Raw genomic sequence first — 24,432 nt, forward strand, 5'->3', positions numbered from 1 at the left:
AACACCTGTATTTAGCATAATTAAAAACACGCTTGACAAATATATTGTACAATCAAGTTTATTAGCTGTTCTCCTCTTTCTAACAAATGGAATGGATAGTGTTGGTAATTCTTTACAAACCAAAGCTGATTTGGTTGTGTGACTGCCCCATGACTGCCATAAGTACATCCCTCTCAAAAACAATCCGTTGCAAACAAGCAATGGCAGGTACCAAGTAATACAGGAATTAGAGAATTTCATTATTGGAGGTTTTGGTACAACGTATCCATAACATTCAGCACAGAATTTTGTGCATTGCAAATGGAAAATCTTGTGACTGTGCAATCCAAGACGAACATGTACAGAAAAAAATATATTGTTGACTCTGAATTCTCCCTTTGGTTAAGACATGCATATTACAAAGGGGACGGGGGAAGAGAAATACCTGGAGTTCCATAGAAAAGAGGAGAACTTGCAAGTATTTTTTTCTTGTACTAATATTCCCTGGACTTCATGCCCAGCCATCACAGCCCATTTGATTTTTCCGTGATTAAGGAAGGTAAATTCTAATTTTTTTTTTTTTATTCAAAACAAAAAGCTAGGAGTAGGTGGTAAAAGAAAAATATATATTTTATATATATATATTTATATGTGTGCGCAACTATGTAAAGAAAATAATTCCCATAGTTACAGAGTTTAGTTAAAGAAAGTTTAATATATATATATTTATTATAACAAAATAGGCAGTTATTGTGGGTAAAATATTCATTAAAATCTGACCCCTAAGAACACACACATTTTTAGGCTATGAATCATTCTTTCATTGCCCTAATGACCATCTCTGCAGCTGTTTTCTGAATTACTGCCAATGGAAATTTGGCATTCCTCTGAAAAATACAAGGTTTCCTAGCACGTAAACATATTTTTAGGCTCAAAAAGTGTGATGATCATTATCTATAAAGAATTTCTGTAACACACTATAAATAGTGTTTCATGAGGAAGATTAAAAACATTACACATCTTTGTCCCTAGCAATTTTATTGGCAAAAAATGAAAAAATAGATTATAAGAATATCCATATGAAATTATGAAAATGAATATCTCTTCAGGAGTAGTAATGGGACTTAATGAAAATGCTAACTCAAAATTTGAAGGTTTCTTTCTAACTGCCTGGAAAGAAAAGAAAATACTGTGACAATAGGATTGAACTCAGAAAATAAAACCTGAAATTGATTGCCCTGACCAAACCATGCTATTAAAGTTAAGCGTGCAAAGTTACTCATAATTTACAACTTCCTTGAATACAACATTTCTTTCAATTGTTATGAAATTTTAAAAGAATGTCTATAAAGCTTTTTGAAAAATCTTTGAAAGTTACTTTCCCTTAAACATTAAGGAATTTTACCAAGCAATTCCCTCCCACCCCCACCCTAAACTAATAGCTGGTCAGGCCATTCCACTGTCATGTTTGAAAAATGGCAAACCAACAACACACAATAATACAAATTATTTAAACTAAGAGAGACACCAAATGTAAAGCATTATGGGAACTGTAGAATGTGATGGTTAGGGTATGAACCACGCTGGAAAGAACTAGAGGCAGGCTCCACTGGAAGGGCTTAAGAGTTGTCAGATGTAGTAGGTGATGTCAGTTAGAAAAAGGAAAAATAAAAATCTGTTTTCATAATTTTTCCTTTGCTGGAACCCAGATGTAAGGACCAGACTGTTCCTCTATGATTTGTTTCACTTGGTTGTAGATTTCCTCCAGTGTGTCTCCCTGGACAATAGCTGCAAAACATAATGCGGCAATCAGCAATCATCCCTCCTCGCTCCGTGCAGAAACCAGGCTGCTCCACGCCAAGCTGCTCTTTCCCCTCAGAGTGGCAGGAGGATTTCTGATTGCTGAAGGAACAGACACCCATGGACATTCCCGGTTTCTGTGCTGGAGTGAAGCACAGACTGGTACTGCAGGACACATACAGAACTTCCTTGGGGACATGAAGTGGCTTCCACTGTCTTACCAAGTATATACATACAACCAAGGAGTTTTTTAACTTTTTCCTAGCCACATGTTCCAATTTGCCTGAGTCAATTCACATCCTCCAGTATTGTTTTTGGCCCAACTTTCATTTGTGTTCCCAACACAAAGCAAGACAGTGCAGGGCTGTGTCCTCACAGGCTGGTGAACTCCTCCGCTTGATCCTGAAGCTGGCACAGCAAGGCTGCCTGACCTTGTGATGTCTACCTGCTAGCTCTACCTTTGCTTTTGGCTAAAAAGAGGAGAAACTCACAGTTTGTTGTCCAGACAACAGATTTAAGTTTTATAGACAAGAGGCTTCTTAATAGAGTTAAAAGCACAATCTATACTCATTTCTATGGTGTAAGTTAAGATATATTTTTGCCAAGGCTAGAAAATAATTAGAAATGAGCCAATATGAATGTGTTCTGACATATGAGAATAAAGTATGGTCTGGTGAAAATGAAGATGAAGTTTGAGCTGTTCTTACCAACGCTTCAGCCTGGAAGAGCAATGACTGTAAGACAGCAACTTCTTTTTAATTAGTGTCACAATCTCAGTGTCAATAATCCAAGAAGTTTAGCATGAAAGAGTTTTGGAGGCAAGTCAGACTCACTCTTCCGTGCATTAAGAGTACTACAGCTTCCAAGCTTTGCTTTCATGCAAATTAGTTCCATTTTATTCCTACCATTGCATTCTCATCTCTTAAAAACTTTCTCCCTATCTGCAGCCCAATGCTGTACTGCCTGTGGGCAGAGGCTGCTCCATTGCCACAGGCCAAGTGCAATGTTCACAGCACAACAGTGCATTAGAAAGAATTCGAAATGTCTTTGCAATGCAAATAGGCCACAAGCTTCAGCACCTTCTCTCCAGCTAAGTTCAACCACAGCTCTTCCAAACCTCACTAACCTGAAAGTTGCAAAAGATGTGCTTTTCATGTGCTTCACGTTAAGCTAAAGTCTGTGGAAACGGAAACTGTTGTTGAAGTTGGTATCAGTTACCACAGGACGTGGTATTTTTTCACAGATTAGGGAATACTCACACTTTCTGTTTTACTACCTGACTCACATAGGTGGCAGACTCCAAACTGTAATTGGGATCTATAATGCCTTCAAGTATCTCAGACAGATTCAGAAAAGAGTTTCTGGTTGTAACGTGATTATCAAGGAGAGAAGTCTGACCATCTTCCTTTGTCAGCAAGCCTTATACTCTGGAGAAAAATCATGGATCTAAACACTACAGCATTTGAAAAGTCTTTTAGGTTTTTGAAACATCGTGATTTATGTCCCTTAATTTCTTGGAAAAGTGTCCTATATAATGCCCTGAGACAGCCTGGGATAATACCAGTTACTGACTAAATATGTAATTGATATGTATTAAAATACACTCATTCATTTTCTGAACAACAAACCTAATACACTTGCAAGCTATTTGGTAAGGGACTCTATAATAGGAAGAATTTTCAAGAAATGCTGAGAGTCCCGTAACTTTCTGGGTGCAGACAGATAGACAGCTATGGGAAGAGCAAGGTACAGTCTTGGGATAAACTGACAGCTGGGTAGCACAAAATGCAGAGAACAAGGCACAGGAAGACTGGGCAGGGAATATGCTGGTTCCTCCCTGTGAAGCCATCACCACATCCTGTGTCTCTGCCCAGCTGAAGCAGACTGCTGCATTCACAGCTCTCCCCACACAGGATGTGGGGAAAAGAACTGGACAAAGGAGTCATGTCAGAGAAAAGAAGTGAATGGGGCAGCAAACACTAAAACACTGCAAAAGAGAATATAAGGGAAAGGAAAGGTCTGTCAGGGTAGGAACAGGGAAGGTTCATTTCTGGGCTCCTGAAGGTCATGACTTGACCATCCTCCCTGCATTAGAAGCCACAATGAGAAGAAGAGCACAGTGTGAGTGACTGCAGCCCGTCCCTTGCTGTTACAGGGTGGCCCATGGCATGCACAAATTTGATTCCCTAAGTACCATAATGCTGTAGCATGTTCAATTTTCAGAGGCTTCATTTACCATTATGCTTGATCATCTTCCCAATTTAAAAGAAAAAAGGTAATTAACAATTTCCTACAAGTAGCTTTGCTGAGCAATTTCAGGTCTGCAAATAAAATCTTTAAGTGTAAAAGACACCAACAAAACAAACACCTGCATTTCAATACCCAGGAAAATGGTAGAAAGTCTTAGAGTTTTTAAAACCTAAATTAGGTTCCCAGTAAATTTTTGTGTCTATTACATTAATTGATCAAAGTGAAATCAGTGTAGAGATACTAAGATGACTCTATACCTCAAAGTAATCACAGGTCATCTGAAAAACAAAGCTCACTATCTCAGTGGTTAGGCAAGTACTATTTTTACAGCAAGCAATAAAATTTCAACTCTGGCAAGTGAGCAGTCACAAGCAAAACACACCTGTGAAGTGTTCAGTAAATTCTTGCTCCAGTTTCATGGCTCTCTCAAATGTCTTCCTGGCTTGCTCTTCTGTTAAGCGTTTATTCATTTCCCTGAAAGGGAAAACATCATACCTTTTTTAAACTACTGTCAAATACTTGGAGTCTTTAAAGTTTTAAACTGTTTGAGTATTAATCCTAATAAGAGGGTTAACCCTAAAGACACCAAGCAAAGACTGTAGTGGAAATAAGCTGTTCTGGCATTATGTTGCATGGAATTAAACACAATGGCATTTGTTCCCAAGCACTTTAATTTGGATTAGAAGCTCCATCTTAAAGTTCCTAAAAATTAAACTCAGGGAATTAAATATTATTTAAAATGCAAACATTACAATTGTCTGCATATAACTTGCGGTTGGCTTTTCAAATACAACAGTCTCAAACAATTTAGCCTGAGGTACTTTACTTTTACTCACATGATATTTTCCACTGTTTTGGGTTTAATAAAAATGGAGATTGGGTACAGCTGGGCAATCTGCAACCTTTTGATCGCATTACCAGAAACATCAAGAATGCAATGTTTACCCTAAAAAGTGACAGAGAAGGGAAAATGGCACTAAGTAAAGTTTAAGTCACAAGTAGCATAGCATAATAATTTAGAAGAGAAAACATGTCTCCACTGAAACCAACAAAATTAGATTATTTGCATCAATGATACTGTGATTTCACCACTTTGGCACAAGGTCCCCCAATCTCTTCTGTTGGCTCAGACATCATTTGAGATGTTCCTGACCCTTCTTTCTTCCTTCCTCTCTTCATCACAGGTTGCAGCTCAATCAGCAACGCAGAATCGTACAGAGGAGCAGCTGGACTTCAACCACACCAACAAATTTTTTATTTTGCTTAGTTTTGGTACTAATTTGAGGATGCTTTAGGGAGGTGGCCATGTCACAGATGCAGTTTAGAGAGGAGCCAGATGACTTAACTGGTATACCTGAGGGAGTGACAACCCTGTTGGCAGGGAAATATGCCACCATAGAACCTTCAGATGGAACTGCACGCAAGCCCTCTCCTCCCCCAGGTACCACCCAGCAGAAATACCACATTGGAGATGGTGAATGCAATTTATTTGTGTTGATTTATTGTTCATCTCTTGAGAAACAAATGTAACTTGACCATTCTTTGGACAGCTGGAAGACTGTGGTAAGGCTGCTTTCCTACTCCTCTGTATTCTCCCACTATAAAGAATTTTCCAGCTTCACTTCAAAGGCTCTTCCTGTTCTCAGCTCCTTCCATCTCAGATATGCTCATTTCCACATCACATATTTTTATTTCTTTCCTTTCTGAGTAGCAGAGGATTAATTTTGCATACCATCATTTTAGAGGAGTACAGGGGAAGAGGAACAGAAAACCACTCTCAGGTGAGTACATTAAGAAAAGCTTTTTCTTTAGCAGTGACCAATATGAATTGCAGAAATCTGTGAGCCAGGATACAAACCCGCAAGTACCATATAACCAAAGGTTACTCATACCATACAACAGCATTCCTGAACTCCTGGGAGATCATTCCTGGAGGAATGTCTGAAATTACTGACATGCTTCTGCTTCCTGGCAGAAGAAATAACTAGGATCGTTTACATTTGATCTCTTGCACAACAAAATCAGAATTTTATTTCAGGAATTCTTAAAGAGAAGTGTTCTTCCCACATGAACAATGCATATGTCTGTTTGCTTTCAGCTAATGATAGCTGTTTCCCAGATCCAGTCCATGGGTTTGGATGCCAACTGGTAACATTTAAAAAAGGTGTCTGTATGTCCTAGCAGAGTATTTTACATGTGCTCATCTGTCCACATCTTTAAATGTGGCACATGCTCTGAGAACTGAGAATTAAGAGCATTACTTAGTCCTTTTTTCTTTTTCAAATAAAACACTATTTGCTGTATTTGGCCCAACAACTTAAGCCAGGAGCCAAAGGATTTGGGGCAAAGGGTGAAGGGCTAGAGAGCCAGCACAGTACCTGTGCTGGACTTTATGGGATATAACCGTGACAGTTTAATCCAAATCAGCAATGAATGTTCATTAACTGTGGCCTCAAGACACAGAGATTTGCAAACTGCTGATGATTCCAAAGGAAAGAGGATATGAAAATTCTTTTCAAGTGAAAGACAAGGAAAAGAAACACAAGTACATCGTGATACTATCATGTTTTCATCCAGGGAAGCTATTTTACTCTTTGCACAGTGCATTTAGAATAATATTTTACATATTTTAGTTCCTTACTTGCACTGCATCTGATTGAGAAGCACAGCACAGCAGCCAGTGCCCTCTATAACTGAACAATGACATCAGAAAGCATCTTTAGCTGTTACCATCGCGGGTAAGGAAACGAGAGAGACAGGGATCAGCTGGAAGCATGGGCAAATGAACACAACTGAAAGCTATTTTAAGAATACTGTTTCTGGTTCTTTTGGGGCAATAGCAGTCACTTCTGTTCTGTCTTCTCCTAAATTGATCCAAGTAGAAAACCTGGAAATCATCTTTTGTATCCCAGCAATAAAACCCACTGAAAAGACTCATCTTTTCAGCAAGATGGAAAAGAATACAAGGATGGGAGTAGTCCCAGATCAACCAGTTTGCAGCCCTGTCATGATTTTGAAGTAAAGTTCTGAAGGACAGGCCATTGCTTCCCAGAAAAATAAAGTTAGCTGCAACTGAGAAGTTGCTGCATCTACCCAAAGTCCCACAGTGCCTGTGCAAGACATTTAACTGCATGGAGACATTCGGTAATACTTTGTTCTTCATGTCCATTTGTGAAAGATTCACAGCAATTTTGTACCTTACTAATCCCAACAGATGGACAAAAGAACAGAGCCACTTTCAGGTCCAGGATGGAACTGAAGGATTGTATTCGTGCTACCAAGTGAAGCAACTGCCAACAGATTTATAATGTTTAAGCTGTTCAACAGTTTCATCATTTATCCACATATGATAATTTCACAGCTTTGTTCAGCCTCCCATACAAAGTACTGTTCATTTACTTGAACAATTCTGTAATTAATATTCTTTCCTTTGCTTTTCTCACTATATCCCACAGGGCCAGGTTCCATTCCCTATGGTGAGAAAGACAGGAGAAGAAAACATCACTTGACCCACAGAATCTCACCGTGTTTGCCCTGGTTTTGCTTCCAGTAAATTCATTTGCCAGAAATAGCAATACTCACCCATTTGGTCAAAATGGTCTACAGAGTTTTCCAGAGGACTTAACTACACTCCTGTGGCCCATGGGTTACCCATACTTACCCTCTGCATGTCCAGACTGACTGTGCCCACACTTGTGAGTTCCCACCTAGAAAATAGCTGGTCCTTCTCTCACAGAAATCAGATAACATTGGCTACTGTAAATGCACTGGATTTGTAAGCAGTAGAGCAACACTCATCAACTCAACATGGAACATTTGCAAAAAATTTTCACCAAAAATTTTTCTTTAGGACAAGCACTCTCAGACATACACTTTCTTTTTCCCACTTTTTTTCAGACAGATCAAGTCAACTTCAGATTGACTTTAGAAATAAGTAGAATTTGCAAGAAATAGTTAACTCAAATCACTTTGGGATAGAAATAGTAAGGTCAATCTTCAAAATATAAGTGTAGTTATGGAAAAAAATACTTTTAAAATTAAATTCTTTACATTTACTCTTTTCCCTTTGTTAGCTAAAACTATGAGGAGCACAAGGAATAACATTTTTACGAGTTTTCTTCTACACAGGTCTATGTCAAAGGGATCATCATATTAATTAATTCTACCAGCACTACCTTAATTAGTTAATGATCTATGTATGTGAGCTCAGCTCATTAGCCTATGATTCCAATTATTTCTTCTATATTCTCTTTAAATGAGAGGGCACAATATCATTGCTCTTTTCCCACAATTTAATCATGATGCTTTCATTATTCCAAAGCTTCATTATTTCCTTAAATGCATCTGTGACAATGTGCTTTGTTTCTAGTTTTATACAATTTCCTTTAGAAGTCAGAGTGTTCCTAATGGCTTCTTGCCATTCTTCTCTTTTTCTCTGTCAGCACAGGCATATAATCACCTCAGTAAATGAAAGTAAGTGGCACTGATTTACCTTTTCTGCTACTTCTCGCACTGATTGGACACTTGTTCCATAAAGATGATTATTGTACTGGCCAGCTTCAATGAATTTGTGATCCTGAATATCCTTCTCCATTTGCTCTCGAGAAGTGACAAAATGGTAATCACGTCCATCCACCTCATAATCTCGTTTTGGTCTAGTAGTATCTTTAAATATAAACCAGTAGTTTTTAAAGGAAAATAAAAAACAGTGACTTTTTTTCGCTACAATATCCAAAAAGTCTCCCATTTATACTGCAAAATTTTCACAAACAGATTGACAACATTAAGATAGGTCTATAAAGTTTAAACAATATATTAACTTTTTTTTAACCCAAGAAACAGAGGATGTCTATTAAAAAATTAAGAGAAAAATATAATTTAAAATTGCCTTAGTGTTTGCTGAAACTTACGTGGAACACATGACCCAAACTTGTCTGGAAATTCTGAGATCAGGTCATCATTTATTCTATCTTTCATGGGTCCCAAAACAATCACAGGTCGAGTGTAACTGACTATTAAACATAAAGGAATAACATCAGTTATATTTCATATGATTATTAACTTTTAAGAGTTCATCAAAATAAGCTTTCTCACATAGCAATGATTTTAATTCTTAAAAGAATATGTACTTCTAAAGAGAATAAAAACACGTTGAAGAACATAAATCAGTTAATATCATAGTCATAGTAAGATGTTAGACCTTCACTCTCAAATCATCATCCTCAGTGATTGAAAATGAGTCTTAAATTATGAAGCCTTTGGGGAAAAAAAAACCCTTTTCACAAAGTAACATCCTAAATTTTAATGGAAAAAGGAAAGAGGGGAGGTTTGAAAATCTTTTCAATTCAAAGAGACACCTAAGCAGCAGCACAGTTCACGACATTCTGTGTCTGTTGGAAGAAGCTTCTTTTCCTGTAAGACCACAATTAAGCACTCACATACAAAATGACTCAACTATAAATAGTTTCTGTAACTATTAACACCCTTACAAAATTAAGTGTAGTATCTTTTAAAAGTAGTTTAATTATTTATAATAAAGGGGTTTTAGTTGAAAATTAAGCTTAAGTAGATTATGTCTAATCACACTTTAAGAACCATTAAGACAATAATGCCCAAGTATGTTGTCACGATCATGTAATTTCAGCAGTAAAAATTTTAATTTTAGGTTCAAATCTGTCTGCACAAATGAGTACCAATTAATTATAGTCTGGCATATTAAACATATTTTAATTTGACTCAGAGCTATTTCCTTTCCACTGCATTACTATATTCATAAGAGGAATGTCTTGAATCCAGTAACTATCAGCTTATTAATTAAATAACAAAAATCTTTGCTTTTTCTCCCATTGTGAGTCCCTCTGGCGAGGGGGCACACACAGACCAGCAGCTGCTCCTGTGAGGGTGACAAAACTCCAGTTTCCTAGTTTAGGCATAATTTACTTTATATCAAAGAGGGCTACCATCTCCCAATTTCTAGTAGAGTCTTAATTCAAGCATTTCTCATCCATAACTTTATTTGGCATTTTGCAATAATTCAAATTATATTACATAAATAATGTAGTCTATATTAGCCTTGTATAACAATTTTTACTACTTCTGGAAGATTACTGATAAACTGAGGCCTTTGTGCCATGATTATCAAATCAGAGTGGAAAGTCTATACAGGTGCATGTGTTGCAAAAACAACTTGGCCACACCACTCACTGCAGGAAACCAAAAATGAAATCTCGGCACTCAAAATTCCTGTGAATATGTGATGTATATTTACTTTGACTGCCATCTGATTTGACAGGTAACAGATAAGTATTCCCAAAGGACATTCCTTTCATCAGAATAATTTACAAGTATATGAGCTATGTATCAAATAATGTAAAGCACCTGTACCAGTGATTGGGAACACTAAAAATTGTGTCTATATTCACACAGTGAATCACAATCAAGACCAAGGTGAAGAGACACAAAACCATTCCACTGGAAATCAGTGAAAAGCATTTTTTTTTAAATGCAAGTGTGAGAAAATATTTTCTCCTATTGATTTCCATTTCATTAAATTTTACTTTTTTTCTGGAAAAAAACCCTTGGCAATTGTTAACCAAATTAGCCACGTAAGAAGTCCATACAGAAATGGGAGACTGTTCAGAGACATTTCAATTAAAGTTGGTAAATAGACAAGTGATCTATTCACACACTTTTTGCTGTGACAGAAACAGTGAGAATGCTAAAGCAATATGAAACAGAAGAAAACGATAATTTCCAAGGTTCTCACTGATGAAACTGTTAAGCATACTACATTTTCCTTCCACAATATAAACCACACAAGAAATTATTGAAGTAGCCCACCTTTGGATTTTGCATTAAATAATATAGACATTTTATTTAATAATTTATGCCTTTATAATTTATTCATTTGAATAACAGTAAGTTTAAAAGGGTGAAGTTGTTTATAATGGTGCTTAGTACATAAAGGTACATGAAGCATTCTAACAATTCAAATTATTTTTTACTGAGCGAGATCTACAAACCTTCTTGTTGATTGACTGGTTCATATGACAACACATATTCCTCCTGGCCACCTAAAATGTAAAGGCAAAGACATATGAATGTATTTTTTCCTAAAGCAACATATTTAAGCTGAGTCACTCCATGGACTATAACGATACAGACATTGTTCAGCAATATGCATTACAATACTGATGATACTGATGAGGGACATCTTTCAAGAGTGATGAATTATAAAACTCACAAAGCTAAGCCAAACACCAAGCTTTAAAGCATAAGACGCATACAGTATAAATAACTTCCTGGTGTATGTTGGCATGTCAAGCTGGTGTCAAGCACAAGAAGAACTTTCAAGCATTGCTGAGATGCTGTTCCCCACATGTCCTGGATGCAACACATGCATGCTGTCATTCACTGCTAGAGCAGTGCCACCCGCATCGGGAGCATTCTCCATCCTCTGAAGCCAGCATTTACAATTACATTTTTCCATATTTATACATGGCTGGTAACCATGTATGTCAAGGTGTACAGATCTTCCATTAACTTTACCATGAACTGGCATTTATATAAACATCTTCAGCCACTCTAATTCTACCAAAAACACTACGACTGTATATACTAAACAACTACTATTTTATCAATTAATTTTTAAAGACAAAGTTGAAAGCAAGGAATGCTTTGGATTGTTCTCAGCTCCAGGAAGCACATTAGCAGTGAATGAAACTAAAATAACTCAGTCTTGAATTTTGACAGCTGTAGGCTTTTTAAATGTTAGTGAAAGCATCTGAAATATACCTCAGTTGCCATGTCTCTAAAAGATTACTTCTAGTCTAACATATCTCTGAGTAAAATTTCTTTCAATGACATAACTAAAAATTAACTGTGACAGCAGAGAATTTATAATTCTGAAGATACAAGCTCAAATTATATGACATAGCTTTGAACTGAAGAAAATACAGTCCTCAAGTATTTAACTTGTCTAATTTTGGAGCATTCTTTGATGTTCATAAGCCATACTTAAAACAGGCAAAAGAACATACCAAGGCTACACCACAGTTGTGTAGAAACAGAGGAAAGACAAAGACTTCTATAAATTCATATATTGCTTCTATATATCTATCTCTATTTCAAAGCAAATGCCACTGATATTTTAAATCTAAATTTTACCATTTCATTAACAGAAATATTTCTCTTAGTTTGCAATAAGTTTGCATTCAAACTGTCCTACAGCAATACATGAAGGAAGACTTTAATTTCCTAAATTGCTGCAAGTGAGGAATACCTTAAGACAGACACAAAACCATGCAACCTGTACATTTTAATATCTCAAAAAGTTACTCATGCAAATGGATTTTAGAAGGACAGTATATACTTTCAGAACCCTTTTTAGGCTAGGGAGAGGAATAGGGAGTCACCAACTATCAACTCATCTATGAAAGATCCAGCTCACGTATAATTAGATATTTCTTTGGAGAAGTCACATTGCTATAAGGTCAAAGATTAGTTATGCAGACTACTAAAGAGATAAGAACAATTGAAAAGCATCCCCTGATTGAGGGCAAAAAGTATATATTGTCACTGCTTTTCAATACTTTAGAAAAATTAGTATTAATGGAATGAACCTTTTGAACAACCGTACTCATCTGTAATCAAGATAACTTTCATATTAGACAGCAGTAAGAAGAAATTAAAAGAATATTTTAATAAAAAGTGCTCAGAGTTACACATTGACATAAGCAAATCCATGACATTTACAATAAAATCCTGGCTTCTCAAGTAACAATAGAGTAAAAAACTAACTAGTAGTACCAATAATGAGGTTTAAATGTATATAAAGCAAGCTCTCAGAAAAACCTTGGTAGTGAGGGAAGAGAGCGAAGCAGCAAATTTATGAAGAAATAGTCATGGTTAGATAGTTTTAATGGTGTGTCATTAAAAATGATTAAAATTTCTCCTTGTCAAAGGCAACTTCCATATGTGCTCAATTCTGTGTTACTCTCAGGGAATACAGATGCCTCCCTCAATTGGTTTCTTTTCAATTACAGTCTGCAACATCATCAGCATTTTGCATATGTGTATATACATTCTCTCCTTCAGTGTAATCATCTGGAAGAAAATATGTGGCTCATCACCTCTGAAAAGATCTACAGCTTCCAAACATATATATCTGTTAATGAACCACCTTCCTTATTATCCTGACATAAATTACGTATTTCTGCAGTGCCCATTACACAGTTAGCAGGCAGCCAGGAGCTGAGCAGCAAATCATTGCATGACTTCTACTGTTTCTTCTTTTCATGTTTCTCTTCAAATCCTCAGCTTTGCTGTTGTCCTGCTCTGGTCTATCATGGCTTCCAGGTCTAGACTGCAACCTCACTGGGAAGCTGTTCACTGGAAATGAGCAGTGGGATTCGAGTTCTTGCTATGGTTTAAGACATGTTAAAGCACAGTAGAGCAGCACCATGCAGCCTATTACCCACCATGAACATGGAGTGCTACTGGGTAATAGTTAACACTACTGAAGCTTATGCTAGTAGAAAAAGCAAACTGAGTGTGGTATTTAGAAGACACTACGTCTTCAGAGAGAGAGAGAGAACTAGCATGCTGATTTATCAAAACTGACTCCAGCACTGAATGTGTGTCGTATGCTTTGAAGACAGTTCATACTAAGCACCCATGCTTGACAAAATAAATGAGCTGAAAGCAAGGGTAAATACATGTTTGCTTATCTGTACTTTCACTGAAGTATATACATATTCAATCTGACTATCAGTTGTGAAAAACTTTAGATAGTTATGGCATTATTTGACAGATTACACAGTTTGGTTACACTTCCAGTATTAAGTCTCAGCTACATATAATTATATTTGTCAGTATTAAATTTACATTTAAATTTAACAGGTCTAGCTAGCTTGCGTAATTTGAAAAAAAAAAAAAAATAGGAGCAGATTCAAATTAAGCTGAACTAAGAAAATCACAGGCAACAATAAAAATATCCATAAAGGAGGTTTGCAGTGATTCTAGGGAGTTTTTTAAAAACAAAGACATAGAACAATTTGCAGTACTGCACCAAATACACAACCACAGATTTCACCTGAAGGTGACTGGAAGTTCTATTTAACATGTAAATACCCAGAAAAGACAGACAAACAAAACCAAAGAAAGAGCTACAAAACAAAGGTTCTGAATAAACAAAGAACTTAAAAACACTTACGGTAACTACTTTCACTATCGCTGGCATTAGAGGTTACATGCTCTGAAATTGCAACACAATGGGAAAAAAATAAGGAACATACACCAATGGCATGAGTCAAACAGAAAGAAAATCGACAAAAAATAATCCAGATGAAAGACAATACTCATATCAAAGTGCTGAAATCAATACATACTGCATATAAAAGTTTTAAGGTACTTCTCATAGCTCTCAGGATCAAGCTTAATTTCATATGAAAGGAATTGATGTTAATAAAAAGAAAAACATTAAACAGCACACAAAATAAGATTACAAAAAGTACACTAATTCACAATTCACATGTAACCCTGCAATTTTTAGGTTTTCACTTCAGGATGAATTTTTTTGAGTAAAAATCATGGGATTTCATGAGTTGAGTAAAAATGATGGCATTTCAAATTTTATGCAGGCAATTCATTGATTACATTTAGAGTCTTGTAGCAGAAAATAATGGATTAAATTAGAGGAAATACAGTGTAGCATGTAACAACTTGAATTAAGTGTGGTAAGGCAGTTTCAAAAAGTCTGTGCTGAAAAACAGACTAGAAGCCAACTGTTTACAGAATAGAGTCATCTAGAGATACTTCTGGACCATATTACGTAGTTTAAACTAGGTATGATCATAAGGCCATAAAGGCTGCTTTTGATCTTGTTCTAAACCATAAGGCCATAAAGGTTGCTAAATTCTTCTGGTCTAGATGAATAATTCCTTTGAAAGTAGCCATTTCAGAATTGAAAAATGAATGTTACAGTGACTAGAATTTTTACTTCATGATTGAGGCCAGGTACGGAAGCACACTGGCCTACAAGTAATTTCACGAACACTGAGCCTTACAGTTATGCCTTGGGAAGAAATGCTATCCTTAATGACCCTTAGGCACATCCCTTTAGAGACTACTGTTCCTATTGCATAAGTGCCTAACTGTGAATTTAATACCTGTGATGAAATCATGGTCTTGACTTTTTTTATTTGTCATTTTAATACATTTAGTAGTGAGGTGTGTATACACAAACAGATCTGCTGAGAGTACAGAGCAACTTTTGAATCTTACTGGATTCAAATAAAAATATGACGAATGCTTATAAGTCTCCCCTGTTAGCCGTCCACCTGGTCTAAAAGCATCATGAGCATTCAAGTCAAACAGAAAAATTCTCATGGCATTTGTTAAGGGAAAGTTTTGTTTGCTTTAAGTAGCCGTAAACATCAGTCGCCTAAAGAGAGGAGTGAAAACTGTAACTAGTTAAAGTAGCATGGCAATGGTTGTACTATTACTGTAAAAAGCCATAAGGTTATTTTTAAATAAATAAAAATACAAGGACAAGATATAAATAACATTAAAAAATAATCACCAAATTTAAAAACACAGTACTGTTAAGGACAAACAAGAAAGCACTGGTAAGCTTCTAAAAACAAAACAAATCTAATGTGACAGTCACATAAACTTTACATGTTCCTGAAAGCAAAAACTCCAAAAGATTACAAACGAGGAAAAGCTTATGAACCATTTTTAGTCAACCTCCTTATGCCAGTAGAGCACCAATCTCAAAGAGATCTGTCAAAAAAAAAAAGTAGTAATTTTTCAGAAGGAGGTTAAAATAACTTGGGAGTATTTTGATCACTTACTCAGGCCTTTTGATCCCATGTCGTCAGGGACCTCCTGCAGAGTAGTCCCCAGAGGGCAAGCAATAAAAAGACAATCACAAAGAAAATAATTGTCAGTAATATATAAAATTGGCGCTACGACAGGAGACAGTTCCTAGAACATCACAGGGAAAATAAGTCTATAGAATTTGACTTGACTGGCACATGAAGTGCAATCAGTAATGCAAATGGCAGAGAACAGTGTTTTGAACCTGGTCTAAATTAGCAAATTTATGCAACTACGTTTTGAGAATACACTTTGTTTTTTAGTGCTGGCAAGAACAATGAAAATCAAAGTAACCTCTCTTCATTAGCAAAATCAAATTAGAATGAATGACTTTGAAGAACCAGTCTAAAGGGACTGATTTGAGAAGCTGGTAAGCTCCATTATACTTTCATCAATATTGTGCCTTCTCCTCCAAGTCAGAAACAGAGAAGTATCACTGACAGCACTGGAAGGCAGTTATCTCCTCCAGTTAGTCAACAATATTGCCCAGTTTATTCCAAACTGGGATACTCTTGTGTTAAGTTTTATTTTAGCAGCAAACAAAGGGTTGCACCGGTTTGGTAGACTGGTTTGCCATTGGCACCACAAGCTCTTCAGCCTGTTGCAGCTCATGAAACTGTCTCCATGGTAACACCCTAGTGCAGTCTAGCAGGCCCTTCTACTGTGCTTCGCTCTCCATCGAATGCCACATACTTACGGTCAATATCACTGGTTTCCTGCTCACTCTGGTCCTTGTTCTTGTAGAAGGGAAATTTTCGGGAAAAGAGGTTCTTTTTACGCTTGTCATTGAATGACTGCTGAAGAAGAGAAGGAGGGGCAAAACAAAGGATGTCTAATGTCTGTGTGAACAAAGGCCCAGACCAGCAGCTTTGCGGAAGCTGACTCCTACAACCACATTATGCAGTGCATATCTCAGTTTAACACTTATCTTCTCAGCTCATAAGAAATAGAGACTGGGATCATGACTCTGCTCATATTCTCCATGTTTCACATGCTTAGTACTGAGAAAACTAGCTCATCCTATACAGCCTGACCTGTATTTCACAAATTTAGACTTACTGTGAGTGTAAAAAAAAAAGTGAAAACTAGGCTGCCGTAAGATGGCCAAACCATAATGACTCAAAGTCAATTAAATCATTGATATTATCTCATTTAGGGGTTACAGTATTTTTAAAAAAAAAGCCCAAAAAAAAAAAAAAAGCTGTGGTTTTTGCAAACAGCTGATACTGTAACAGAACATCAGAAGTATTTGGCAGTGTTACCAACCAACCAAAACAAACAACTTCAAAACCTGTATCAATGTTTTACTATTGCAATTCATTGCAAGTTCCCTGAAAGAAATGACTTTGTTCTATGTAAGTCTGCATCCCAATACAAAGATTAACTTTCAAAAGAGACAAACTAATTTCATTGGTTTATTGTGGCAATTATGTTTTTCAAGACTGCATTTATAATCACCACATGAAAAACCCTGTAAATCAAGGATCATGTTCAGCAACTTTTGACATTAACTGCTCATGTTGCTGAAGAATTTCTGCATCTCAGTTGCTACAAACATTTCTAGAGTTACTTACATAGACATTTACATCCATGTGAATATAAACTATTATTGTGCTCCTTGTCCAAGTGATGGAGAGCATCAATGCATTTTCATTCATATATAGGTATGTCTAGAGGTACTTAGCACAGAATTTAGTAATATCTGCCATGTCTTCTGCTGAAGGCATCTTGTGACTACAGCACCTTTAATTTGCTGTTCCAAGTCAGTAAAAAACCTCAAAGTATAAATAAGTCAGTAATGTTTTAATTGCAGTTATGCCCAGAACTAGAGCTAATACAGCTAACTTAAAGTCAGCAGAAATTTCCTTCCCTCTTTTGGCATGAGTGACTCATCTGACCAGTTTTGCCAAGACATAAAATTTGCCATGTTTTTGTCATTTGGTTTGCAGAAAAGAACTACAATGGGAAGGATGGCAAAATAGGAAAACACCCAACTTGGTTTTGAGACCCTGTGCTGTAGGGGAACTATTTATTTCTAAGCTATGTGCAGCAGGAAGTAAGAAAAGCACCACAGAAACATCTTTTAAAAGCTATTGTAAAAAAAAAAAAAAAAAATCATCATGCAATCAAGACTCTATTAACAATTGTTTCTAAATTTCGGAGCATGTTAACTTTCAAGTAATTGTCTTTCTTCAGCCCATGTGAGTTCACATTCTTCTATTATATGCAATACAGTTCCAAAAAGGCATATTATCCTTTCTACCAGCATTAAGTATGGAATGAATTACAGTAACAACTAGGGGTCAAACAGGACAAATTTTTTTTTAAATGGTGGGCCACATTTTTTGGTACAATTGAAAACTAGCACTTGGCCTTCCTACAGAGAATGTCTATAGCTGTGCTCTTTTCCTACAGTGCAACACAAAAGCTGCATCCTGCTACAGGACTAACAATCCTTCTGGCCATCTGTTTTAATACAGATGCTTTTGCTATGCTGGGCAATAGCAGAAAAATCCAGTGATTTTTATTACCAATGTTTTTTTTTAAAAATTACTTGAAATTACAAGGTGTTAAAGAGGCACATGGTACCATGGGAGCACAATCAGTGACATTGAGCTCTGGAAATAACAATACTGTGATAAGGAGGAAATCCATAAAACCTTTAATTGCCTTGCATCTGTGTTCGACTAAAACTGTTATTCCACTGTAAAAATTGGTAAATTATCAACCTGACACATTGACAAAAGATCAAGTTTCAAGCCAATCATATGCTGGCAGGAACAACACTTGGCACAGGCAAATTTTTACGTTATGGTCCTCCTGACCTTCTCTAACAGAAGTCAAGTCACTGCAAATGATTTCTCACAACCAGGAAGGGTAATGTCATCTACAGAAAAAGGGCAACAAAGAAATATGTCCAGAGGAGATCCTTTCTGAGTATACTGAAAAATACTGTAATGTAAATTCAAAAAGTAGAAGTCTCACATCTATGTAATTGTTTCATTTGGGCAAGTCCCTCAGTTTGGTAAAAGGAGACTAATGTAATAAAGCTAAAATGGTTCAGTTTAGCTAAGGCAGTGAGAATCTGCAATTTCTACAGTTAAAAGGAGTGGCTGATTTATTGGACTTCATAAAACATAATCAGGTTCTTCATTATAGTTTTGAAAATATTTCATAAGAATTATTTTAACTTTCTGCACAGTAAGTCTTCCTGAATCAATACGAAAGTTTATATACTGCATGTATAATGGTCAGAGTCAGTTCCATTGCCAAAAAAAAAAGAGAAAATAAAAGTAATATTATACTGATTTTGCATAAAAGATTAGCCAAAAGATTACTTTTAAAAGATATCATGATTATAAAAAGCTAGAAGGATTTGCTTATTAGTTGAAAATGCATAGTAATTGCATTAAATTTTTCATAAGCCCACTGGCAATCATTCACAAGCATCATAAGCAGGAATATATTAAATCAGAAGCAGCACAGAAAATGAGATGTGTATATGAAAGGACCGAGCAAGAATAAAATGTAACCATTTCTGCTCCAGACTTTTTAGCTTTCCTTACAATGAAAGGAACATGGATTTCAATGTTAGCCATCACTAGGGTTATTCTTCAAGGAAATAGACATTTTCAAAAACTGTACAAAATGGGTATTTCATCCTGTTCATGGAGTATTAGCATACACAGACACAGGAAGGCATGTGGTCCATGAGGACATGGACGGTGCAGTCAACTTACTGGGAAAAGTATCATCATGACAAATACAGGAGGAATACTTTCAAGAGAAACTCTGATGTTAAAACATTTACAGCTGAAGCAAAAGATTGTGAACAGTGTAAGTGTGTTTGCAAAATGAAATATTACTAAAGAAAGAGAACTGCAGTTCTACATCAATGGCAAGCGTAGTTGCTTTTCCACTCAGTATTCCATGCATTTCTTTGGTGCTCTGTTAGTACACAGGGACTGTGCACCAACTCTGCTGTTGTCAAAATGCTAACTTCAAACACGTCAGTAATTAACTGTTTGCAGTTTATTGGTAGACAAACTACAAAACCATGCAATTATCTTTCAAAGAACATGGTAACATTTGAAAAATTACTTAACGTAATGAAAAGAATCTGAAGTATTTAAGCCACTCTTTGTATGACTTCTAAAAAGCAAACTCAAATTACCATGTCAGTTGATAACATTTTATTCCAATACCAAATTATGAATGCACCAAAAGAGAAAAATACTGCAATTAATCCAGTGAATCTCCAAGGCAGTACCATAATTGTGCATCAGAAAGTAGCTAGAGATACTGATTTCCTTTTAAACAAATACATATGGGGAAAACCATGACATTTTGTTAATAACTGAAACCTTTGCCATATAGCAGAGGGATGTATATATGGATTTTAGAGTCTTTATACTTTGCAGTCCTACACTATCGGGACGTAATACTGAAGCTTTAATATTTTACAGATGTGATTTCTGAAGTTATGTAAACATTGTAACTGAAATAAATTACTAACAGGCATTTGTAGGATTTACAATAACAACTAACAAATGCTACAGCATTAGTGCAATTAAAAATATAATCACTATTTAAGAAATAGCTTCCTCAGGAGCTTAAAGCATACTTCAGATTTTTTAAAATGGCAATATATTATTACTTTAGAAGACTTACATCTAAAATGCACATGCCTAAGTCTTGAAATTACTAGTCATATACTACTGTAGAAATGGTAAGGTAGTGGAATTGTTTCTCAAATTTCAGAACAAACAAAACATTTCAAAAAAGCCTCACCCTCAAAACAAACAAATTTAACTGTTGTGCCATTATGAAATTGCTATAATTTTGGCTACAAATATTCTTATTACTATTCATAGGCTCACTGCTTTCTCACCACTCATTCCCATCACATGTACTGGGACAGGAACCACAGCTGTTGGAAATGGCACTATTCAATACTTGGTTAGGATATACAGCTCCTACTACATTACAGTATTAACAAGCATATATATTTCTATGCTAATTCTTTAAACAATTTGCAGTGTTTTGGCAACTGAAGTCTGCTTTGGTGTTCAGAATTATTTTATTTCTGTTTGATAGAATTTAGTCTTTTCTCTCAAATCTGAAACTGATTCTCCACACATAAAATCACTGAAAAATGTTACCATTCACAATGCCAGCACTTCATTAACTCACCCCTTTATCTCCTCTTGTTTTGGAATTGAATTTCACTGTCTTCAAACGGGCTCGTTCTTTTTTCTCAACTCTGCCACAAAAACATGCACAACAATGGCAGAATCAGAACTTCAAGTTACTGCTTGTTACAAAAGAACTATATTGATGTACCTTTCGAACTACACATTTTATTGCTTATGACATATTCAGAAAATGGAAGCCTGCTAATGGAAAACTGTTATTTCTCAAGTGATGAGCTGTGAGAGTACTGGGAGTATTTTGTGGCTATATGTGTTCAATAAATCCAGAGGGTGCAAAGAGGAAACATGACACAGTAAGTGAACAGCCTCAATTATCAGTTAACAGCAGATATTAAGATTCAGAGCACCTAAACTCTTATTTGAGTCTCCAGTATGCCAACCAAAACCTCATCTCCATTGGCTCTGGCTACCAAAGGATGATTTTCCAGTTTTCCAGGTTCTGGGTAGAAAGAATTCATGATAGTGTAGTGACTTGAATAAAATTCACTTTGCATCTTTTCATACATAAATGGTTATTAAACTGTTATTAAACCCACATGTGATGTTATTAAACCCACAACTTGCTTACAATGAGAACAGAGACGGTGGATGTGGACTACCTTTATCAACTTCAGCACACAACTCCTAAGGCTAAACAGGGTTTTAATAAACTTCTCATTAAGTAAATGAGAATCCCACTACAGATTACTTGAAAAAAAAAAAACCACCAAACCAAAAAACCAAAATCAAACAAGTGGCTGATGTGGTACAGAATTAACAACAAAGAGAAAAGCATATACAGTATATGTATTAATGAGATCAGATGTTTAATAGCAGACATCTCAAAGTCAATAAAGTATGACATACCTCCGTTTGCTTGGGATAACTCCAATTTCATCACTTTCTCCATCTGGAGTTACCTGCCGTGCTTGCCACCATTCATCATCAGAAGCATTAATGACGTGGAGAATATCGCCAAATTTGAAGTTTAATCCTTGACTCGGAAGGCCACTGTCTTTAGTCTTGTCATAATCAAAAAGAGCTCTACATTGAAAAGAAAAAATTAAACATAGAAAAAAGCAAGAAAAAAACAGGAAAGTATGAATAGCACAAAATATGAAGCAAGCTGCCTGTGCTATTCATAAATAATTGCATCATTCTGACAGGTACTTACAGAAGGCTGAATACATTCTCTCATACACACACAGAATATGTAGAACAGTATCCACACACACTTCTAAGCTTTAATGAATAAGAAAAAACTTCATCCAGAGCAAACCTCTAGTGCTTTACAAAAGCTCTATAGAAGACACCTTCTGCAATTCAATAAGTACTTTGCGCAGAGCAAGTTATGTATCAGCCTAGGATAAAAACACAAGTAGTTGAAGCTACAGCACTGACAAAAGTTCTGTAAAGTACACTGTTTCATATCAAGTTATAAATTGAAATTATTTAGTAATTTAGTACAGTTTAGTACTGTCTTTCAAATAAAAGTCAGTGTCCTGCTCCCAGGATAAAAACAACAACTTAGAAATGTGATCTGATCACCACTTTGCTACTGTAGTACCTAAAGGCAGAGAACCTTATGCACATTCCTTTGGGAAATTCCTGACCATTTCAAGAGAATCTCATCGTTTTTCCTAAGGTAAGCCTGTTTTCAAATAATAGGCACTCACAATACCTGAATAGCAGCTGCGTGACTACAGTTTTATTAACATTCCCTCTGGCAGCAAGAAAAGTTTATGCAAGCCACTATTACCCTGCCCACATCCATGCCTGCTTTGTACTGACTCCTGTTCCCCTTCTTGCTTAACAAAGCACAGGTGCCTGAAAAGGCACACGGTCCACCACACTGTGGAACTGATCTGGTTTACAAGTAAAATCTTTTCTCCCTTTTGGATCATTTTATACCTGGACAAGTTCCCTGAGGAAATGAAGATATCCGCAGTATGCTGCTGCCTGGCACAGCTGAGGGTTTAATGAGGACATGGAAATGAAAGATGACAGAAGCTTCGTAGCAAACGGCAAGAAATTACTCCTAAGATTCTGCCTTCTAAACAACTCTTCTTTTCTATTTGAAAATAGTTCCTGAACCTCACCTATGTAAAATAAGTGCTTGTATGACAACATCCAAAAAATCCTCAGTATCATTTCATCTGCCAGTTTGTACGTTGTCAGTGCTCCAATTTCTGAACAATACCCGAATCCAACTTGCTCTATATCAAGCCATCACAAAGTAGTGCCAACAGATTAAATTGTGATGATTTAAAAGGGTGTCATTTTCCTTGTCCAAATTCAGCTTGTCACTTTATCCCAAACACTGGTCTTACATACTTTTTTCTGCTAGATTTTTAATATCACAGAAATTTTTAACCCATGCAAGTCATAACCTGTTTGCTCCAAAATGTACTTCACTTTGTGAATTTTACCTTTCTAAAGCACTGAGTGTATTTCTTTGGGTTTGAACTGCATTTATTCATAATCAATAACAAACTGTTTACAGGGAAAAAATCCAAAATATTTTGTCAGACCAATTCACCTTCAGCATCTATTGCAAAACCAGAGTTGTTTGAGACACCGTGCCTTTCTTGGGTTATAAAATATAACACAACTTTTCCTAAAGGATTGAAGGTTTTAATAAACATTTTAAAAAATGTCTAAAAAACCACAGAAATTTTTAAATGGCTTCAAAATATTTACTCTTCATATACAAAGAGCCTTATATTTAAGTCTACAATACCATTAATTTAAGTTTATAACAAAATTTAGGCTTTCAATTTTGAAATAGGTTGGAGGTTGAAATACCACCTTCCTTAGCAGTGCAACCTTCACAATAAGATCTTTTGGGTTAATTCCATAGCATACTTAAGATATCCTGATTATTTTTTAAAAAATCAGAACAATTTTTTTTTCCTTTGAAACAGCCAAAATACTGCAGGTAAGAAAATTATTCAGATAGGAAGTAGTTATTCCTCCACATTTATTCTGCACATTTGTTCAAGAGACACTCGGGACAAATATCATTTCATATCTCAAAATAAACTGCACAAAATCCAGTATGTACTTTCAATGCAGATTTAAGTTGTATACATTTTCACTGAATTAATTACATGCACTGTGAAATTTATTTCCTGAGATTCCTTGTTAGCATTCATGTAATGATTTCTACCAGCTCCTCTTTTAACTTCTATTTTTGAGTTTGCATATAAATTTATAAAAGCTGTGAGCTGGGCTTAACAGCATTAACACATATGTTGACTACATGAGGAAAAAATACTCAGGAGTGAAATGGAAGCAGAAATGGATAAAGTCATTATTACCAACATGTAAT

The 24,432-nt window shown here is 35.9% G+C and overlaps 1 protein-coding gene across 21 annotated transcripts in view; it reads right to left on the minus strand.

The window, feature by feature from the left end:
• Positions 1-42: 42 nt before the first annotated feature.
• The window catches only part of DLG1 (discs large MAGUK scaffold protein 1), a 149,568-nt gene continuing 125,178 nt past the window's right edge, over positions 43-24,432 (minus strand). For 8 of the 21 annotated variants that reach the window (XM_048315003.1, XM_048314997.1, XM_048315010.1 and 5 more), the window contains 10 exons: positions 21,969-22,145; positions 21,103-21,172; positions 16,607-16,706; positions 14,243-14,284; positions 11,052-11,102; positions 8,940-9,041; positions 8,522-8,694; positions 4,866-4,975; positions 4,412-4,503; positions 43-1,767 (listed from right to left, as the gene is read on the minus strand). In XM_048315003.1, the coding sequence (XP_048170960.1) occupies positions 1,661-1,767; positions 4,412-4,503; positions 4,866-4,975; positions 8,522-8,694; positions 8,940-9,041; positions 11,052-11,102; positions 14,243-14,284; positions 16,607-16,706; positions 21,103-21,172; positions 21,969-22,145 (1,024 nt within the window). In that variant the 3' untranslated portion in view covers positions 43-1,660. Of the gene's footprint in view, positions 1,768-4,411; positions 4,504-4,865; positions 4,976-8,521; positions 8,695-8,939; positions 9,042-11,051; positions 11,103-12,650; positions 12,687-14,242; positions 14,285-15,884; positions 15,919-16,606; positions 16,707-21,102; positions 21,173-21,968; positions 22,146-24,432 lie in introns of all 21 variants that reach the window. The other 13 variants (XM_048315007.1, XM_048315000.1, XM_048315008.1 and 10 more) reach the window with 6 other exon arrangements.

Source organism: Corvus hawaiiensis, chromosome 10, assembly GCF_020740725.1.
Source record: "Corvus hawaiiensis isolate bCorHaw1 chromosome 10, bCorHaw1.pri.cur, whole genome shotgun sequence".
NCBI lineage: Eukaryota > Metazoa > Chordata > Aves > Passeriformes > Corvidae > Corvus > Corvus hawaiiensis.